Source organism: Staurois parvus, unplaced genomic scaffold (assembly GCF_062004578.1).
Source record: "Staurois parvus isolate SC_StPar_1 unplaced genomic scaffold, SC_StPar_1.0 ptg000154l, whole genome shotgun sequence".
In the NCBI taxonomy this organism is placed as follows: Eukaryota; Metazoa; Chordata; class Amphibia; order Anura; family Ranidae; genus Staurois; species Staurois parvus.
Window position 1 is genome coordinate 587,171 of NW_028317950.1, and position 19,921 is coordinate 607,091.

General features: G+C 43.0%; 1 protein-coding gene across 1 annotated transcript in view; it reads left to right on the forward strand.

Annotated features, from left to right (window-relative positions):
- The window catches only part of LOC149463404 (G protein-coupled receptor 83-like), a 64,350-nt gene that overhangs the window by 31,348 nt on the left and 13,081 nt on the right, over positions 1-19,921 (forward strand). The window contains exons 2-3 of the mRNA XM_089674897.1: positions 1,988-2,113; positions 5,288-5,421. Of these exons, the coding sequence (XP_089531023.1) occupies positions 1,988-2,113; positions 5,288-5,421 (260 nt within the window). The remainder of the gene's footprint in view (positions 1-1,987; positions 2,114-5,287; positions 5,422-19,921) is intronic.

The window sequence follows — 19,921 nt, forward strand, 5'->3', positions numbered from 1 at the left end:
TTGTAACAGTACTCACAGGTAACTTTAGACCTTCTTTGATCTTCCCGGAGCTGATTGCTGGCTGAGTCCTTGCCATTTTGGCTATTCTTCTATCCATTCGAATGGTAGTTTTTCGCTTTCTTCCATGTCTTTCAGGTTTTGGTTGCCATTTTAAAGCATTTGCGATCATTTTAGCTGAGCAGCCTATCATTTTCGTTCTTCTGAACAATGTCTGGAACAACCCATTTTCCTCAGAATTTCAGAGAGAAATGCACTATAACCAGCATGTACAACAATTGCTGCCTTCCTTCCTTAAATAAGGGCAATAATTGCCACCTGTTTTTCAAAGAATGAATGACCTCACTAATAGAATTCCACACTGTGTGATTCAATGACACAGAGTCGGTAGCATGCATGTCATGACTGTTGGGTCTGTTGGATTTCTATTACTCTACTACATCTGCTAGTAAATTATTTGCCATGTAGAAATATCATTTCTACCAAAAACAGTGATTGATCAGGTTAGTGATGTCTGACTGCTATTATTTTGAACACAACTGTATTTGCAAATGTGTGCAACTAAATTCATGTTTTCAACGTGAACGGTTAGACAGGGTCAATTCAGTTTTGTTGCAGGCTAGCTGGTTAGTGAGCTGGGAATCTTTGTTTTTGATGTGCTTTGTCCTTCCATGTGCTCCTTGCTGCAAAGGCCAGTTATAGGTTGGGGTGGTTGCCATTTGTTTGTATGCACTGTGCAGCCTGGATCTAGTCAGTTAGCAAGAACTGTTACTGCACTGTTGGACTGCGATATTGAATGTGTCCAGTAAAGTTTTGTTAACTTTTAAGAGCCTGGTCTGAAGTTGCTGCAAAGGGGTGCATGGTAGTACATAGCCTAGCCAGAGGAAAAGGGCCTGTAATTATACACGGGGGTGAAGAGGAAAGAACGGAAGGCTATCACAAAGGGTTAACTCAGCAGGGAAGTTGGCGGAAAGTGTATACATGCTACAGGTAACCATGAACTGGTGGGAATGTATGGGGTTCTCATCCTACTTATTCAACTGCATCTTTAACGTTACTTACAATTCTACTTCCTCCTCTCCTCTTCCTTTCTCTGTTGGGTTCCCCCAAGGTTCGGTTCTTGGACCTCCCCTATTCTCGATCTACATCTCCTCACTGGATCAGTTTATAGCCTCCCATGGCTTCCAATACCAGCTCTATGATAAGTTAACTGTTAAGAGCCTGGTCTGAAGTTACTGCAAAGGGGTGCATAGTGGTACATTACGTAGCCAGAAGAATGGGGCCTGTAGTTATACACAGGGGTGAAGAGGAAAGAACAGAAGGCCATCATGAAGGGTTAATTCAGCAGAAAAGTTGGCGGAAAGTGTGTACTTGCTACAGGTAACCATGAACTGGTGGGAATATATGGGGTTCTCATGCTACTTATTCACGTCACCTTTAACATTCCTTACAATTCTACTTCCTCCTCTCCCTTTCTCCATCGGGGTTCCCCAAGGTTTGGTTCTTGGACCTACCCTATTCTCGAGGGGGGGGTGGGGGGGAGTTCTGTAGTCCTTAGGGAGCACTAAAAACAATAGAATAGATAATAGTGCAACACAGGGAGGGAGCACAACACATTATCGGCTCATAGAAACTCATAGGATCAACAGGTAATTTTTTTTACCTATTAAAACAGATAAAATACCTTTCATGGTAAAGTTAACCAACTGAAAGGGAGCACATAAGGATCATATCCACTTTAAAGGTACAGAACACAAATCACATTAAAGTAAGTTATATATAAAGTAAAACCAAACCAAAAAAGCTAAACTAACCTAAACAAAACCCCAATGAAATGAAAAAAACACCTCCTTAAAAAAAAAAAAAAAATCACTGAAGCGCATCCTTAATCGCTGCAGCTTTTTATATATCTGAATTAGAACTTTGATGATTATTGAAATTACTTATTTTTATAGGCCAAAAATAGTCTAAACCTTTTCTCTTTCCTCAGGTTCGTTTCGTGAGCAGCACCTGGGTTTTCGGTAAGCTCATGTGTCACGTGAGCCGGTTTGTCCAATACTGCTCAGTCCACGTATCTGTCCTTACCCTCACCGCCATCGCTCTGGACAGACATCAGGTGAGACACCTAAACTGGATTATTTGCATCCTGGACCCTCCTAGGACCCAAGGCCCTTGATAGGGGCAAGACACTCTAGTCTGCCTAGCCTAAAGGCTTGGCGGACTCCTTTCCTCATGATCAACCTCAGATGACCACAGAGTACTAGATTAGGGGTTCTCTTGAAGAGAGACCCCCCCAAGGACAGAGCAGGAAGGAACCTAACAGCCATGTATCCTCCCCGTAGATTTCAGAGTAGGCCCACACCCTGCCCTCCTGGGGAGGGAAAAAAAAAAAAAAGACTCAAAAATAACTGCAGTGACATACGTGAGGAGAAGAATCGAATGAAAGTTCCAATGTGCAGTACAATGGCTAGGCATTGGAGCCTGATAACAAAAACTGTCCCAGTTCTGGCCAAAAAGTTTAGGTGAAGTGCAGAAATAAAGCAAGAGGTGTCATGGCCTAGTGCAGTTTTACGCAGTAGGGTCCCCAACCTATAGTTTTACTCCAGCACTGCCAGGTCGCCAATCCCAGAGGGGCTTCTGATACCGTAAGCTCTGTGCCCTCCCAAACCTCAGCTGGCCCAGGTAGCAGAATTCAAATCAGAAGGCACTGGGGCCCTTGGAATCCTCCACAGCAGGGAAATACTCTGGACCCCAACCTAACCCACTGGGCGCTTAATTTAGTTTATTTCCCATGTAGAAGAACCCTCATGACCCCCATTATACCAACAAGTATGCTATACAGCCAGACACCCCAGCAGAAGGCCAGAAAGATGGCGGAGCACCCCTACTGGGCACTGATAAGAACACATACTACACTTGATCTTAGCCAAAAGGCAGAGGAGGAACCACAGACAGACCTGGAAGTGCCAAATGATGACAAGTTGGACAGAGGCTATAGTGCTTCAAAAGACCAGGACCTTGGGAGAGGTAATATCTTTTCCACTGCAGGGACCTGCTATTAAGATTTTGTTTTGTTTTTTTGTTGACACTGTAGCTTTAATAATCTAAAGCCTTTAATGTGATTAGTTCAAAATAGCTTTTTGTTGTCTACCCACTGTAATATTTTCTCATTCTATGCCCTTTTTTTTAGCACTGCAATGCACAAATGTAGATAGATGAAATGGAACTAATTCCACCTAATTATTATGTAAATGTAACATTCATCCAACCCACTTGTGCTGCCAGATCTTACATGTTGGAATATCTGTGGGAATACTGTTTGGAATATTTCTATTTTTAGGTTTCCAGCTGTTTTGATTTCCTGTTTTCTTTGTTATACGCAGCATGTGGTAATAATCATTATTAGTTGTTTTCTGAACTCCATTCAAATACTAATACACCATTTAATCCAAAATTATATTCATGAAAAAATTAAATGTACACTATATATATGGTCAAAGGTATGGGATCACTTGATCCATTGCACCTGTAGGCAGGTTATCTTCCCCTCTGTAGGTGGCACTGTTTGGTTGGCCACTGTACAGAGGGAATGGAGGTTGAGATGAGCTTTGTTCCTCTGGAGCCTCTGTAGATGTCATTAGGGGAGCAGCTGTCTGATTGGACACAAACACTGGTTGACCTCCATGGCCAGCTTGAGTAAGGACAATACTAATAAATAGCACTGTCCCACTGCAGTTGACATGCGTTTTCCAAATGGGCAGGGACAGGGTCCATGCTGATCAGGGACAGTGAACTTCGGGTTAGGGAGAGATTCCTGGCGAGGAAGGACAGAACTGGGTTACCCTGCTGACTCTGCTATCTGGGGACTTTAGAGAGCTGGTAAAAGGTTTTAAAAATTTTATCAGTCTGCTGCGTGCTCCTGCACCATTGCTCTACCTATCAACCACCTCCAAGACTCAGTTGCTATTCCGATAACAGAAGCATTATTAGGGTAACATCTCAAGTGCTGGGACTCTATTAAAGTGCCACCAACTTTGCTGGGAACTGTTGCACTCAAATCGCCTGTGGTATAGAGACTCTGATGACATATTAGCTGGGACTGCTAAGTAGGTAACTTTCCACTGTTCTTCACATGCTATTTATTACTTCTAATTAACCAACTTATAATGCAATTTTCATTGGTCTCTGTGTGTCTTATTCCATCTCGGGTACCAACCAACTGAACGCCCCCCCCCCCCTCCCCACCCACACAACTATCTATATGGCCATCCCACTGACCATGTTCAGATGTTTCCAGTGAAGGGTTCAGTTAATTCTACATCTTTCAAAGATAGTTTAGATAATTGAGCTCTTCCAACCTTGTGGTAACAGTAAGGGGAGGACTTTTTTCTGTTCCATTATGACTGAATCCCTCTTAAAGCCAGCTCCATAAAGACATGGTTTGAACAGTTTGGTGTGGAGAAGCTAAAGTGGTCTGACCTCAACCCTACTAAATACCTTTGGGATGAAATGGAATGCCAATTGGGAGCCACTTCTTCTCATCCAACATCAGTATTTGACACCAACTGTATTTAACACCTTCAGAATGAACTGGAATGCCAATTGCGAGCCAGATCTTCTAGGCAAAATCAGTACCTTACTTTGACCCTACTGAGCACCACTGGGATCAGGTCTTCCCATCCAACATAAATACCTGCCCTTAACCACACTGAAAAAATTTAAGATCTGGTCTTTTCATCCAACATCAGTACCTGATCTCAACCTTACTGATCACCTCTAAGATCAGGTCTTCTCATCTGACAACAGTATCTGACCTCAACTCTACTGAACACCTTTGGGATCAGGTCTTCTCATCCAACATCAGTACCTGACCTCAGCCCTACTCAAAACCTTTGGGAACAAATCTTCCCATCAGACATCAGTACCTGACCTCAGCCCTACTGAACACCTGTGGGATCAGGTCTTCTCATCCAACATCAGTACCTGACCTCACAAATACTCCTTTGGACTGAATAGACACAAATTCCCAGACACCCTCTAAAATCTTGTGGAAAGCCTTCTCAGAAGAGTGAAGGTTGTTATAGCCACAAAGCAGGGCCAACTCTATGTTGATACCCATGATTTTGGAATCTGATGGCCAACAGCTGATATAGTTGTCATAGGCAGATATCCACAAACCTTTAACCGTATATAGTGTATGAAATGTTCATTAACGGTTATTGCATGCTGTAATATGGGTCTACAGTAGCGTATTACCTTCAGTGTATTAAGCTTTTTGTTGTTGTTTCAGGTTATTATGCATCCTCTGAAACCTCGAATGTCAACAGTTAAAGGAATAATCTGCATCGTCTTCATCTGGTTCATGGCCAGTGGATTTTCGTTACCTCATGCCGTCTACCAGAAGCTGGAACGATTTTATATTGGGTAAATTATTTAGGGCACCTTGCTTTCTTCCCTTACTTTATAATGCTTAGTATGTACACATTTTCAAATAAATTTTATAACATTTACGGGAAAGTAAATGTTGACATGAGTTTTAGATTAATACTGGTTTGCTGTTCCATATTTGAATTATTGTATATCATATAGTCACCGGTATATCAAGGAATGTAATTATCATTAACTCTTTAAAGTAGACCTGTCAGTAACTTTGCAAGTGTGCATGAACAAGTCTCATGATTGAGCCCCAAGGGCGGGGCGAAACATGTTGGGGGAATGGCTTGGATGCTGAGGCTGCTTTTACCTGCTAACCACTAGGGCCGGGTGAGATGTGCGGTGGTCCTGAAATCTTTTCCTATTTCTACAGGGTGCTATGGGTCTGGACAAACCTTTCCCCTTCCTGCACCCCAATTAGTCAGCGGCATCCAATTCATCAGATGTAGTTAGCCTGACCAGGGGCCACTAAGCATTTCTCGTGGGTCAGAAATTTCTGAGATGTCACAATAAAGTCACAAATCAGTATCATTATTCATTAAAGCTCCATTCTTTATTAAAAAGCCACTTTTGAGCTCCAGTCAATAACTTTGCCTAAGCTGCAAGGATGTCATCGGAGTGCTGCAGGTAGGAGGAAGCATTTCCTCAGTTTCCTCTCCCCAGTGGTCAGACTATAGCAAGTCACAAGGCTGCAGCAGGAGTTGATCTGTGTCACACATTTGCAAACACAGCCACCAGGATTTACATGATTGTGTCATCTCTGAGCCAGGATCTCGGTCCAGGGTGTAGATGGTGACCCTGCATGATGCCAGAACAAAGATGGCTTCGTCCAGGTCCAGCACAACCATAAGGTGGATTAGGCAACAACTTTAGGGCACCAGGATAGGGTGTGGTGGTAAAATCTGAATCTCCAGCCACTTGCTGGGAATTCAGATTTTTAACCATCCTGCAGACATGTTTTTTTTTAACATACTCCCGGCCGCTATACCAGTTGGAAGTGTATGTACTTTAATAAAGCCAACTTTCGGCCTTCAATGTGGAAGTGATACAAGCGGTTGTAAAGCCATTGATCACTTCTACAACCGCCATGATGTGCCGACCTCCCATGCGGGCCCAGTAATGGTGGGAGTTGCTCGGAAGGGCAGTAGGAGCTCAGTGGACATCCACAGGAACATAGACAGCACTAACATTTTCACAATCAATGAAAACCAAATAAAAGTTTTACATGTAAATTTTAAGTTTTCTAATCAATGTGCCTACAGAACACCTGTACAGTTAAGTGATGTCCATCTGGGACAGATCTCCCCAGACATCGAACTACTTAAGTACAATGCATACAGACATATCTGACTTTTATGTACAGATAATAGCAGAATTTTACCTGTGGATTTCAGACACTTAACAGCGACAGAGATGCATTTGAGATATTCTTAGAGAATAATGCCAAAGCGGGATACAATGTTTGTACTTTCTTTTTTCATGATGAATTATATTAGTTATACAGTTATAAAACAGACAAATGCTGAAAAAAGTTTAAACATAGAATATGCCATTAATAAAAACCCAATTTATTTTAAGTATACTGTATAGGGCCAGAAATTTGTTAGGTTCTCACCATCACACATAGGAGTATATTTGGACATCTCAGTCCAAAACCGTGGCCATTGAAATGGGGTTGACAACCCCCTCACCTTTTCCATTAAAGCCATAAAACCAAAAAGCATGAAAAAAAAAAAAATCACACAGCCCTGCCCCGAAAACCCACCTCATCTTTCTCTTCTGCAGTTTTACTTGGTCATGGCTGTCAAGACTCATTGATGCACATGGGGAGTAAAGGCTGGCCCGTGCATTCCTACTCAACAGAAAGTTACTGCAGCTCAAATGCTAAAAAAGTGAATGCTGGTTCTGACAGAAAGGTCAAAGAGCATCTCAGTTTGTTGTGTATGGGGCTGCATAGCTGTAGACTAGTAAGGGTGCACATGCTGATTCGTGTCCACAACCAACAGTGCCTACAATGGGGACTTGAACATCAGAACTGGACCATGGAGCAATAGAAGAAGGTGACCTGGTCTGAGGAGTTTAATAATGGTTTCAGGAAAACAACATGGAGTCTGAGGTGTTGACTAGACCTCCAAATTTTCCATCTGTCAATCCAATTGAGCATTTGTGAGACATGCTGGAAAAAACAGTGTGTTCCACAGAGGCCCCACCTCACAACTTACGGGACTTCAAAGTTCTGCTATTTTCTGCTTGGTGCCAGATACCACAGCATACCTTCAGAGGTCTAGTGGAGGTCCATGCCCTGACAAGTCAGGGCTGTTTTGGGGGCAAAAGGGGACCTACTCAGTATTAGGTATGTGTTGGAGTGACTTTTGAGAGTGTCATCCTTTTGAGAGTTGACACACTTGAGTACAGATTTAATAATTATAAGTTTTAAATTTTTTTAAATTTTGAATTTTTTTGTTGCATCTCAGTACTGTTGATCTTCTGCAGTCTTTTTTTTGTAGCCACTTCCTGCCTACATGCCCTCCATTGATAGCTACATGCCATTTCTCAGGGCAGATTTCCTGATGGTGACAACTGTGGACCATGCCACACATTACACTTTTCAAAATTTTTGCGGGTTACTCCTCAATTTTCACCATTATTAGAGGTTTCTGGTCTCTAGATTTAGGCTGTGAAAGGAACGTCTCCTTATACAGTATACACATTGCACCCTCCTAGAATAGGTTGCTAGAGCGGTACAGGTATATTTTGTTTTCTTTGCTCCTCTGTAAACATTGGAGCAGTGTGTGCTTATTTTTGGCTTTTCTGGGTGTGCTGGAAGAGGCAGACCCTGAGCCTAAATATTTATGCAGGCTCAGTCAATCCCTGGGGGAGGTGGGGGGCAACCAGTGGGTGGCTGAGAAGGAGATAAATAGTTTGAGACTTGGAGCAGCAGTGTTCTTGTCCAGGAGGAGAAGATCCCAGCCTAAAGGGCTGCTGCCCTTCTGAGCAGGTTAGATAAAGCCTGCAGGAGTTCCCGGAGGTCTCAACTCAGTGGGAGTTAGGGGACCTATTGCAGATAGAGAGAGATCATGGAGATCCCAACTCAGTTTGAGCTGGGGGGAGGGGTTATTTTGCTGGATGCAGTTTGGGCCAAAGCAAGGGTGTGCACTGAAGATCTGGCCTGGGGATTCACAGGAGAAGTGTCTGGCAGGACAGGAGGTATTCAAGTATTTAGGGACAGAGTAAGTAGAGGCCTGGAAGCAGGATCCTAGTGACTGCATCAGTGTTGCTAAAGTGGAAGCTGGGTGTCCCAGATGTGCTTGTGTTCTCATAACTCCCAACTGTCCCTGATTTAGAACAAAGTCACTCATTCCTCCTCATTTGTCTGTCGTTTTGGTCTGATCCATATTGTTATATATAAAATTCATTTTTTTATGGCATCAGTTTAAGACACTTATGAGATCATTCAGAATGCATGCATAGGTGCATTTGACCAGCAGTAGTTTGCTTGTGACCTGCATTTGGCCTGCTTCAAAGCAGGTTTTGCCTTCCCATAGACTTAAATGGGAATGCAAAACTCACTTGAAATAAACGAAAACCCATCAACACACCATTAAATTTGTCTGGTCAGTTTTTGGCTTTGCTTGATGCTTTGTCCCCTGTTGCCTCCTGTGGTTCCAAAGGTCCTACATCCACCAGCTGTGTCATGTAGGGGTGTAGGGGGCCTGTTAATGAAGCCCTAGTGTGCAGGCGGGTAGCGGGTACCTGATCACTCCTGAAGTGTCACTGAGTGACATTCAGTGGCATCGGTGGTGGAACAAGTATCTTTTTACTTCTCCTTGACCAAGTAGGGCAATATGACAAAACGACAGTGCTCAGACTCTGTATACTCCCTGAATCTACTTTCCCCCCACAACTCTCAGCATTTCTTCAGCTGGTGCTGTTGGCAGCTTGGGGGAACATTGACATCACTTCCTTGGTCATGTTGTAAGCCACCTCTTATAGCAAGTTCGCTAAGGCACTAGAACTTGTGGGACACTCCTGCACTTGCTACAGTTATAGGGGGTTGTAGGCTCAATTCTTCACAGCATCAGTGTTGTCAAAAGGAAACATATTGTGAAAGACTTTTCTTTTCAGGTAGCCCTAGGTCAATGCCCCAGGGCCCCACTGCAACACCAGGGCCAACAGAATGTCAAAGCCAAAGGACTCTTGGCGGAGTAGGGGAACACCCTTCAACAGGCCAACTGCCACTTTCCTGTACAAAGCCCATCCACATATCCTTTATCCCCAAGCATAGGCCTAATCATTAATTCTGCAGAATAAGGGAAAAAACACAGTCCATCAAAGTCCTTTGCACAAAACATTTTCCTTATGTCATTTCAAAATTCTCCAAAACCACGTCAACTACTTCAACTTTTTAACAAACTCTTCAACTCAGTTCTCCAGTCTTCTGGTGTGAACCAATTACTGATAGTACCAGCGAAACAGTCCTGCTGACTACCAGTATAAATTGCAGTCTTCCTGGAATGGCTCCACAAGAGAGAAACACTCTGCACCCCCCACAGAGGGGAAGCTAGTTCCAAGTTACTCATAAGTAGGACTACAGGTACTGTGTGGTCTGTAGTGATATATGAACTTATTTCAAATGTTAAACGTAGTGATCTCAACGTAATAAATCAACAAAGCATAACAAATTCTTTAAATCAAACTATAACTCTAAGTCCATGAATCTTGTGCTTCTTAATTCAAGTGTATCATTCAACTGTGCAGTCTCATAAAGTGCTCCTTCAATGCTGCTCCTTTAATGGCTGTACAAGTCTAGTGCTCCACTCCTATGTGCTCACTCACTCTTTTTACCCCCTTCCTGCCCAGGCCAAGTTTCAGCTTTCAGCACTGTTGCACTTTGAATGACACAGTCATGCAACACTGTACCCAAACTAAATTTTTTTTTTTTTTTTAGACAAATAGAGCTTTCTTTTTTGGTGGTATTTAATCACCACTGGGGTTATTTTTTGCTAAACAAACGAAAATAGTTTCTGGTTTAAGGTTTTGTAAATAAGTGATTTTTCTCCCTCCCTGATGTCAGCTTATGAGGCTGTGCTGATGGGCACTGATGAGGCTGCATCGATATGTGGCACTGATTGACACTGGTAGGAGGAACTGATGGGCACTGATAGGAGAAACTGATGGGCACTGATGAGCCTGATGGGCACAGACAGCCGGCACTGATAGCCAGCACTGAGGAGGCATTGATAGCCAGCACTGAGGAGGCATTGATAGCCAGCACTGAGGAGGCATTGATAGCCAGCACTGAGGGGGCACTGATACGAAGCACGGATGGGCACTGATACGAAGCACGGATGGGCACTGATACGATGCACGGATGGGCACTGATACAAAGCACGGATGGGCACTGATACAAAGCACGGATGGGCACTGATACAAAGCACGGATGGGCACTGATACAAAGCACGGATGGGCACCGATACAAAGCACGGATGGGCACTGATACAAAGCACGGATGGGCACTGATACAAAGCACGGATGGGCACTATTAGCCACAATAATAGGGCTACACTGATCATCAGGGGACTGATGATCAGTGCCCTGATGTTCAGTGTAGATTTCCCCTGTGAGAAATGCCACTTGCGGTACTCCTCTCCTCATGCGCTGTCAGTTACAAATTTCCCATATAGCTCCTGTAAACAAGCCCTTTCCTAAAGAACCTGAGGTGTTGTTCTAAGAGGTGATCTCAGATGAATACAACTAAAACTTCTACCATCATAACTATACTCTTCCCACTAATGGGAAACCTAGTGGCATTGTTGGATCCCAGCAGCCAGGGGATGGGACCTACCCGTAAGGGTTCCTACATTATGACAGTGCTTAGGCCTAGGGAGTTCCTGCTAAGCCTGGACACCATCAGAGATGAGCAGATCAAATGCTTCACCATACCCAGAAGCACACCAGTTGCAAAACAACAAGGAACTACAAGGGAACACGGGTAAGGCGAGTATAAGGGGGTTAGGGGGCCCCTTTCCAAAGATACAGTTGCTTTGTCTTGGATGGACAAAGTGATAGTATCTTGTAAATCAATTGAACCTTACAGCATGCTGTAACAGCGCCAGAGACGTATTTTTGCTACCAAGACAACAGAAAAACACACAGATGCTGATTATTAAAATAAACCCAAGATCTGGGAAAACAGGCTGGGGAGACATGAGTCTAGATGGAAAAATTAACATTTAGGTCCTTTAGTGACCACTGAAAGTATTATTAGATCTCCTGGATGGTTCAGATCAAGAGCAGCTCTGATCATCCATACACACATCTAACTCAAACATTGTCATACATAAACATTACTATTATCATTATTACTACTACTATTATTATTATGAGTAATTATGTGCAAAGCAGTCTAATTAGTTTGATATTTGAACAATGACATGCTCTATACATATATTAGAATGTCTTGACTCGTGGAACATGTCAGACAATAACAGAACAAAGCATTTTTTCTTAAAGAACATAATTTGCATTTTCAAGTGACACTGAAGCTTTAAGATGAACTCCACTGTAGTACCAAACATCATCAATTAAAGTAAAACTGCACTGCATCTGAGTACCACAAAGCAGAAATGCTATATAATTTTTAATATTCAAAACAAAATCCTCTATCCATCCATGTCTCCCTGCTACATGTTGGTGAGAAATCATTTTGAAAAGCACCTCCTGGCATTTCTGCCAGTGGCCATCTTGAGTAAGGGCAGATGATTCATGTAGCAGTTACTTCCTGGAATCTATCTGTCCTTAGCTCAGGCGTTATCTAAACTCAGAACCCTTCCTCCCCTCCTGAAGACTCATGGGATATATGGCATTATTTGCATAGGCATAGAAACCAATAGAAAGACAAACAAATGAAACCAGCACTCAAATCCTCATGTAGAACAAAGACAATTCTGAATGCCAAATGAAGAGGTGCTGCCCTTCAAAGATTGGGGAATCTGGACACTGATGAACAAAAGCAGACAAAGGTGCACTCTCATCGTGCATTACTGTGGTACACCACGTATTTAATGTGTAGACAAATAGATGTATACTCACAAACCAAAGGAAATTAAAAGCAAATAATGTAGTCCGCAAAGAGTCAATAATGCTGTGCCCTTGATAGGGATAAGCTGACGCATTTCGGGAGACGAACCCCCTTCCAAAAAGCTAAAACAAGCTCTGAGGAAGGGGGTTCGTCTCCCGAAACACGTCAGCTTATCCCTATCAAGGGCACAGCATTATTGACTGTCTTTGCGGACTACATTATTTGCTTTTAATTTCCTTTGGTTTGTGAGTATACATCTATTTGTCTACACATTAAATACGTGGTGTACCATAGAAACCAATAAGTAAATGAAGGAAAAAAAGGTAAAAAAAACAAGTAAATATTATATACTTTCCTATTTACTAATACTAGAAGAAAAAAAATTAGAAATGGCCCATGTTGATTTAGAGAGTGAAGTTCCGCTTCCGGACGTTATGCATTAAAGGCATCTTTAAACAAACAGTCTGTGTGACAGAAGCGCAACTAGAACCTTCAGGGCCCCAAGAAACCATCAAGGGGCCCCCTGACCCCCATCTGGGATCTCTTCTCTCTGAGCCCAGTGGCGGAGCGCCAAGGCCTGCAAGTGCCACCTTTGCTACCTTGGTAGTTCTGCCACTGGTGTCAGTAGTTTTTTTTATATCATTTTGTTTTATTACAATATTTTTTATTCATTTTTTTTTTTTTACAGGTTTTTAGAAGCCCTCTTTGGGGGGCTTTGGTGAGATATGAGGGATCTAACAAACCTCTGATGCTACATCTTTTAGACACAGAAAGACTGAGAACACAGCCCTCAATCACCTTCTCTGCAGCCTCAGCAGCATAGAATGAAAGGACAGGAATAGCTCTGTCATTCACAAACTGAAGTATAGTAAACACAGTTTGCTATGCTTTAGGTATGAATAGAGAGAGTGAGTGATCAGTACCTATCACTAACTGTCATTTCAGGCAAGGAAGGGACCAGTAAATTACATATTTACCGGCTCCTTCCCCATTTTCCATCCTGACGCATCCCATGCAGCAGCTGGCAGGAGAGGGGAGGGGGGAAGCCAGAAGGGCTGCGGAGGACAAGGGAGGGCCAGAGACAGTGCAGGGGGGACCGGAGAAGAGCACAGGTACCAGAGAAAAGCACAAGGACCGGAGAAGAGCAGAAGGACCAGAGAAAGAGGGGGGCAAGAGAAAGCAGAAGGGCCCATGAACAGCAGAAGGAAGCTAGACAAGAGAGGCGGTATATAGGGGAACCAATGCCCTCCATGTTTCTCTTGCAGTCACTGAATGCATGGAGGGAGGAGGAGAAACAGGCTTTCAGTGGCTGCAAAGGGAAGATGGAAGGCATAGGTTCCTCTATATGCCACCCCTCCTATCTAGGTTTAGAGGGAAGCCACACGGGCCCCCTGGAGCATGGGGCCGGATCACAATAGTGACTCTTGCGACCCCTGTGGTTACACCCCTTCTGTGTGAGTAACTGAATTTGATTTGGTAATACTATACAGCAGCACTCATACTGGGTAAGGGCTGGAGAGTTGTAAGGACCAATCAGATGTACTGCAGTGCCCATGGGCTGAGAGGAAACATGTTGACAGAAGGAGAACAGAAGGATGAGTTACCAATAGCTTCTACATGCATTTATATTCAGGTGCTAAATGGGTGTAACCACATAATAGAAATTCTGAAATAACCCGCTTCACACTGCTATATACCCTTTCCAGCAAAGTTTGAAATAAAAAATAGGAATGTGGTTACACCCCTTTAGCATGTGATAGATAAATGTACATGCTATTGGGATTTGAACACTGGTATACCTTGCATGTTGCATTACAGGTCAGTAGCTAGACCTAAGCCTAATAGCTCTCCCCCACCTTGTGTCTGTTTGCCCCATGTTGGTATTGGGCCCGTAGTAGCAAAGCAGAGTAGGACTGGCCAAAAGGGATTACTTTTGATATAATTGGCCAGCTTAAACATGTATTGCAATATGTGTGAACTAAAGATCCACATTTTTTTATTGCAAAATTTGCTGGAAAGGGTATATAGCAATGTGCAGAGGGTTCTTTCAGAATTTCTAGCATTATTATGTGGCTACACCCCTTTAGCACCTGATAGATAAATGCATGGAGAAGCTATTGGGATTTGAGCACAGGTATATCTCATCTATTCTTCCCACTGACACCAACAATGGGGCATTACTCCTCCCACTGGCACCTATGACAGGGCATTACTCTTCCCTTTGAAACCATTAACAGGGCACTTGTCCATCCACTAACACAAATGATGGGGCACTATTCCTCCCACTGACACCAACAACGGGGCATAAATCCTCCCACTGACACCAACAACGGGGCATAAATCCTCCCACTGACACCAACAACGGGGCATAAATCCTCCCACTGACACCAACAAAGGGGCATAATTCCTCCCACTGACACCAATTATGGGGCATTGTTACTGACACCAGGACATTTTCTACTCCCACTGGCCAAGTCTTAGGGACAGTAAACTGGCCTTTTGTTTAGGAAGTGTGGAGACCCCCGATTTAGAGTAAAAGACTACTAAAAATTTGAAGCCTCTGTGTGACCACCCAATAGAGTAAAGTGTTATGTACAGCCAATGCCTGGGAGTGAAGAGCGTTATGTGCTTTCCTGATGAAAGCCTAGCTGGCTCTGGAGTGAGTAGCGATGGAGGAAAAGGAGTCCCCTGCCTGACAGCGAGAGAGAACCCCTTCATGCATATACTGTACATCAGGCGATCTGGTCCGCCATGTCCCATGGGCCCCAGGTGGGTGGTTGGATTACTGGAACTTCTGACTGAACCATGTGCCAAACGTAGGCCTATATGAATACTTCAGACAAGAAGGAGTTTGTGGTGAAGTGACCAGGATGACTGGAAGAAGAGGTAGAATTGGTATCAATGTACATGACATTATGTGGTTTTGGCTGAACACCTTTGTAAGGCCCTGCAACCTTGCATGTATAGGCAGAACCAAGTTGTGAATGACTGCCACTTGGAAATAACCTTGGACTTCCTTACAGACAACCTATTTCCACCTCCTGACTAGAGTCAAGATGGCGGCATCTACAGCAGAAAAATAAAACAAACTGCCAAACAGAATGGACCACCATTCGAAAGGCATATGGATTTACTGTATGTTAGTTATACTGACTGATACATATTAAGTGGTGAATTGGTAACTAGCATCACGGATGCATCCACTCAAGATCTTCTTTCAAGGGCTTCCTTGTCCAATTTTATTATAAGTAAAGTTCGCGAACACGTTCACCCATGCAGGATTCCACTTTCACAAAAAAATACTTGTACCAGCCTGCCTGAATTTCCAGTTGCTCTTGTCCACAGGTTTAGGTCTCTGTCTGTTTCACCACAAACCTGTTCTCAAACTCAGCATGTAGGCAACCTGACTAGCTGCTCTCAGCTGCAATGACTCACTCTTTCCTGGGTGTAGTCCTCCTGTCTTCCCAGTGGAATCCTAAACCACAGCCAGTACCTGACCAAAAGGGCACCAGCACAATCGAGACGCTGGTTGTTGGCAAAATGTGGACCTATTGTTGAAGGCTTCATCCCACTCAAAGCTCTTCAAAGCCTCTGAGGTCCAGGATCCCAACCAGAATATGGTAATCCTGCAGAAAAATAGAAAAGCCAGTTTTCTCCATTCAGTACAGGTATCCGGGAACCTCTCAATCTTTATGGGAGTGAACCCTGGGTACCATCTAACCCAGGTGTGTTCATCCTTTTTGAATAGCGAGGGCCACTTAAGTGGTTTGGTAACCAGTCACGGCTCTTAGAGGTTGCAGGAGTAAAATGGAGAGGATCAGTTCCTGTATATGCCATCCCCACCACCCCTCCTCTCCAAGTGTAAAATGGAATAAGACAGGGAAGCCGCCTGGGCCCCCAGGAGCATGGGGGCAGGGTCACCATTGCAACCCCTGACCCTACACCAGTGGTTGAAGGGGTTATAAAAAAAAAAATCTCAACTATGGTGTTTTAACCCCCCCCCCCCAAGCCTCAAATGTAAACAAGCCCTTAGTGTCCTGATCCTTCTATAAGGCTTCTGCTCTGTACTTTGCAGGTGTGGTGCACTTTATGAAAACGCACCAAAAACGCAAGAGGTAATAGAAGTGCACTTCCCTGGTTTGAAGTTGAGGGCCACATCATAGGGCTGCATGGGCCACAGGTTGAGCACCCCTGACTTAACCCTTTTCACACTTAGCACAGTAGGAGGCTTAAAAACCTTTTAAGGTTGTTTTTACTTAGTATCCCATTTACTATCAGTCCCAAAAGACAACAGGAAATGAAAGGAAATGTCCCTCCAAAAAAATTCCCCTCTAAACGGTTGTCACTGGAAGTAGGCTTTAAAGCTGAACCCAGTGCAGATTTCAAAGAAGTAATAATGAATACAGAGCTTATTTTATATCATTCAATTTATTTCTTTTAAATACAAGCTGTGTAAGTACCTGAATTTGGCTTGGTATCACACTCTTGCTTTTCATGTACAGCAACACACAGACTGGGAGAGGGCAAGAAAATAAGATGTGCTTTTTGTCTGTCCAGTGAGCAGGTTGAGGGTGGAGAGAGGACAACACTGAATTCCTTAAAGTGGATATTCAGTCTACATCAGTTGTCTCCAAACTGCGGCCCTTTGCTTGCTTTTATCCGGCCCATAGGGCATTATTTCCCCCCACCATTAGTAAAGGTGGGGCATAGTTCCCACCATTGACACCAACAATGGGGCACTATTCCTTCCACTAACACCGATAGGGCACTATTCCTCCAACGGACACCAATGATTGGGCACTATTCCTTCCACTGACAATAATAATGGGGCACTATTCCTCCCACTGACAATAATAATGGGGCACTATTCCTCCCACTGACACCAATGATGGGGCACTATTCCTTCCACTGACAATAGTAATGGGGCATTATTCCTCCCACTGACACCAATGATGGGGCACTATTCCTTCCACTGACACTGATTATGGAGCACTATTCCTTCCACTGACACCAATTATGGAGCACTATTCCTTCCACTGACACCCATGATGGCACACTATTCCTTCTACTGACACCAATGATGGGGCACTATTCCTCCTACTGACACCAATAATGGGGCACTATTCCCCCCACTAACACCAATGATGGGGCACTATTCCTCCCACTGACACCAATGATGGGGCACTATTCCTCCCACTGACACCAATGATTGGGTACTTTTCCCTCCACTGACACCAATAATGGGGCATTATTCCTCCCACTGAAACCAATGATACGGCACTATTCCTCCTACTGACACCAGTGATGGGGCAATATTCCTCCCACTGACACCAATGATGGGGCACTTATCATCCCACTGACGCCAACAATGGAAAACTATTCCTCCCATTGATAGTGATAGGGCTCTATATCTCCTGTTAATACCAATGATGAAGCATTGTTTACTCCCACTGATGCCGGGGGCATTTTCTTTTCCCAGTGGCCATGGTCCGGTCCCCCTAAAGTCTAAAGGACAGTAAACTTACCCTTTGTTTATAAAGTTTGGAGAGCCCTGGTCTACATAATGCTGGCACCTCCCTGGTGCCGCCATCTATAAAAACCCGATCCATGCGCCCTGTGAACCAAGGGTTCTGCCTGGCCTTCAGGACCTGGCAGAGAACTGCTGCCACACCTGTGCATGTCCCGAGTTTCCCTGCACAACCTGCACCTCTATAACCACGGCCTCTTTGCACATGCACACAAAACCTCCACGAATGTGCAGATGTGCCAAAGGTCTCAAAGGCCAGGCCGAGCCCTTCAGCAAATTTATGCATGCATGGACTATGGTGGCGCAGCTGCGCCGTGAGACAACAGAAGTGCAGCATCCTTTTTGCCCTGGCGAGAAAGGAGGAAAAAAGTAAAGAAAATTTGTATATATAAATACCACTTCCTTAAATTAAAAATTAAAATTAAAGGTTAAAAATAAATCCCCACAGCACCAAAACACCTTCACCCTTGAAGATGTACAATAACGATGAAAAAAGTGCCAAAAGAATTATATACAAATACTAATCCAAAACAGTGTCTGTACAATATGCAACCAATCCTATCAATCCACATATTAAATAATATATCATATATCACATATTATTTGCTTTTTGTGTGATAATAATAATAGAAAAACTGTTCAAAATTAAATTAATAAAAAAGTGTCCAAAATTATAGTCCTTTAAATACTGCCAATCCTTTTCCACGATGATATAACCTCAAAAAAAGAAAATATCACACAGTGTATTATCTTTTAATACATCAAAACTCGTGACAACACTCAAGTGAATACCCAAAAAATAATGTGTTTTTGATAATTAGTGAATAAAAGTGAACAAAGTAAAAAAATCGTGAGTCCAAGCAATGAGAAACACTGTGTATGTAAATCACTTTTAAGTGCTCCAAAGCAAACCAACACTGTGACACTTCTATTGCAGTAAGGAATGCATAGCCTTACCAATAATCAAAAATAGACTTGCTTTTAGTATCATACAATATCTGGTGGTTAACGGCCTTCCTGTAGAGCTCCCCAAAATTGCACTGTGTTCAGGGCACTATCTAGGTCCATAAGGCATGATGTTCCATATCTCCATATATCAGACACCATATGGATAAAAACATGAGGGACAAAATAGTGTAATACCGCCAGAAATATGCCAATAAAGAACTTTATTCCAAATGCTCACATTATTTTAGCTTTAAAACCGCTTAAATACTGTACAGTCTCCTTGCTGCCATCCAGGAAACATCCAGGGACAAACAGTCTTTTCCCTTTTACAGAATGGCCGCCGGTCAACTTTCGGTTCCCGTGTATGTCTTGACGTCACTTCCCTTGACGCGTTTCGTCATCAACTTATTCATAAGTCGACATATGAATGCCGATGACGAAACGCGTCAAGGGAAGTGCAAGTCTATTTTTGATTATTGGTAAGGCTATGCATTCCTTACTGCAATAGAAGTGTCACAGTGTTGGTTTGCTTTGGAGCACTTAAAAGTGATTTACATACACAGTGTTTCTCATTGCTTGGACTCACGATTTTTTTACTTCGTTCACTTTTATTCACGAATTATCAAAAACACATAATTTTTTGGGTATTCACTTGAGTGTTGTCACGAGTTTTGATGTATTAAAAGGTAATACACTATTGATATTTTCTTTTTTTGAGGTTATATCATCGTGGAAAAGCATTGGAAGTATTTAAAGGACTATAATTTTGGACACTTTTTTATTAATTTAATTTTGAACACTTTTTCTATTATTATTATCACACAAAAAGCAAATAATATGTGATATGATATATTATTTAATGTGTGGAATAATAGGATTGGTTGCATATTGTACAGACACTGTTTTGGATTAGTATTTGTATATAATTTTTTTGG